Source organism: Cyprinodon variegatus, unplaced genomic scaffold, assembly GCF_000732505.1.
Source record: "Cyprinodon variegatus isolate N-32 unplaced genomic scaffold, C_variegatus-1.0 Scaffold6965, whole genome shotgun sequence".
Classification (NCBI taxonomy): domain Eukaryota; kingdom Metazoa; phylum Chordata; class Actinopteri; order Cyprinodontiformes; family Cyprinodontidae; genus Cyprinodon; species Cyprinodon variegatus.
This window is the reverse complement of record NW_015157418.1, coordinates 1-1,296: the sequence shown is the minus strand read 5'-3', so window position 1 is coordinate 1,296 and position 1,296 is coordinate 1. Positions and strand designations below refer to the sequence as shown.

The following is a 1,296-nucleotide window of genomic DNA, read 5'->3' as shown; positions in this document are numbered from 1 at the left end:
AATCAATCTGACTGGATGATCTGGTGAACTGGAAAGTGACCTGAGATGACATGATGTGAATTGGAGCTATAGAAATAAACTGAATAGAATTAATTATTTAATTTCTATTTCACAAATTGCCCGCCTAATTAAAATTGTTCAATCCACAAATAAAAACGTAGTAATACTTAGTAATAAGGTACTGAATAGCCTCAGTTGATGACCTATAAACCAGGGAGAGTTTGTATTTACTGCAGTTATTGACTAATGTAAGAGCAATCTCCAAAGAATCGCAAAGACAGTCTTTTGCTCACAGACGTTCCCTGATTTTACCGCTTCTTTTGGTAGTTTACTGAGAAGGAAAGCTGTGAGACAGGTAGATGGAGTTCTGAATTCCCCATACTTCCAGAGAATGGATCTGGAAATGTCCCTTGCAGAGTGGGTCGCTCCTGAATGTTTCACAAGTCCCAGAGATTCCTTCCTCTAATTTTTCCCGCAAGCAGATAGCGTGGCCGCCGTCACCACCTGAAATATGACATATGAGTGATGTCATCAGGACGCAACAATAGGGATTGGTTCATCTTTAACATGATTCTGTCTGCATGTGTAAACGACATACCGATGATGAGCTGACTGTCATCCCCTGCAATGAACTTTGAGGCATCTTGTTCCTTTGGTCTTTTGGCCTCTTTTGCTGTTCTGGGATGATCTAGTGGAGCAGTGAGGGGGACGGTCAGGAAGGCGGGGTTCTGGGGAGTCCCAGACGGACAGCTGAGAGTTTCAGTGGCGAGCTGAGAGGAGGAGCTGCCTTCAGCTCCAGGTTGCTGAGGCGACACTGTTCTGGTCATAATGTTGATCATAGCCCGTTGGTAGCGCTCCATGTTGGGCCGCAGCTGAAACAGTTGGTACATTTTGGTTAAAACTCTACATCATAAAAGGCATTCTGTGCAATCATATATAGGGCATCATAAGGCTGCTCTAAAAGGTTTGAAGATGTTAATATTTTATGTTCATAAATTTACATCCAGATTAGTTCTGTAGTATGACGAAGTATTAGGGCCAGGCTAGAGATTTTTATTTATTTATTTATTTTTTTTAGAAAAAAAGTCGTAACATTACGAGAAAAAAGTCATAAAATTATGAGAATAAAGTCGTAACGTTACGAGAATAAAGTCATAAAATTACGAGAATAAAGTCGTAACGTTACGAGAATAAAGTCGTAAAATTACAAGAATAAAGTCGTAACATTACGAGAATAAAGTCATAAAATTACAAGAATAAAGTCGTAACATTACGAGAATAAAGTCATAAAATTAC

General features: G+C 39.3%; 1 protein-coding gene across 1 annotated transcript; it reads right to left on the bottom strand.

Annotated features, from left to right (window-relative positions):
- Positions 1-323: 323 nt before the first annotated feature.
- Positions 324-1,037, bottom strand: LOC107081556 (TBC1 domain family member 24-like). The gene is made up of 2 exons (XM_015369715.1): positions 599-1,037; positions 324-504 (listed from the first exon to the last, which is right to left on the bottom strand). The coding sequence occupies exons 1-2, from the start codon at positions 888-890 to the stop codon at positions 329-331; spliced, it is 468 nt and encodes a 155-aa protein (XP_015225201.1). The 5' UTR covers positions 891-1,037; the 3' UTR covers positions 324-328.
- Positions 1,038-1,296: the final 259 nt, after the last annotated feature.

Excerpts from the sequence above, each read along its gene's own strand:
- LOC107081556 (XM_015369715.1), bottom strand. The coding sequence starts at position 890 with ATGTACCAACTGTTTCAGCTGCGGCCCAACATGGAGCGCTACCAACGG. Across the intron at positions 505-598 it reads TGACAGTCAGCTCATCATCG|GTGGTGACGGCGGCCACGCT; the intron begins GTATGTCGTTTA and ends GTCATATTTCAG.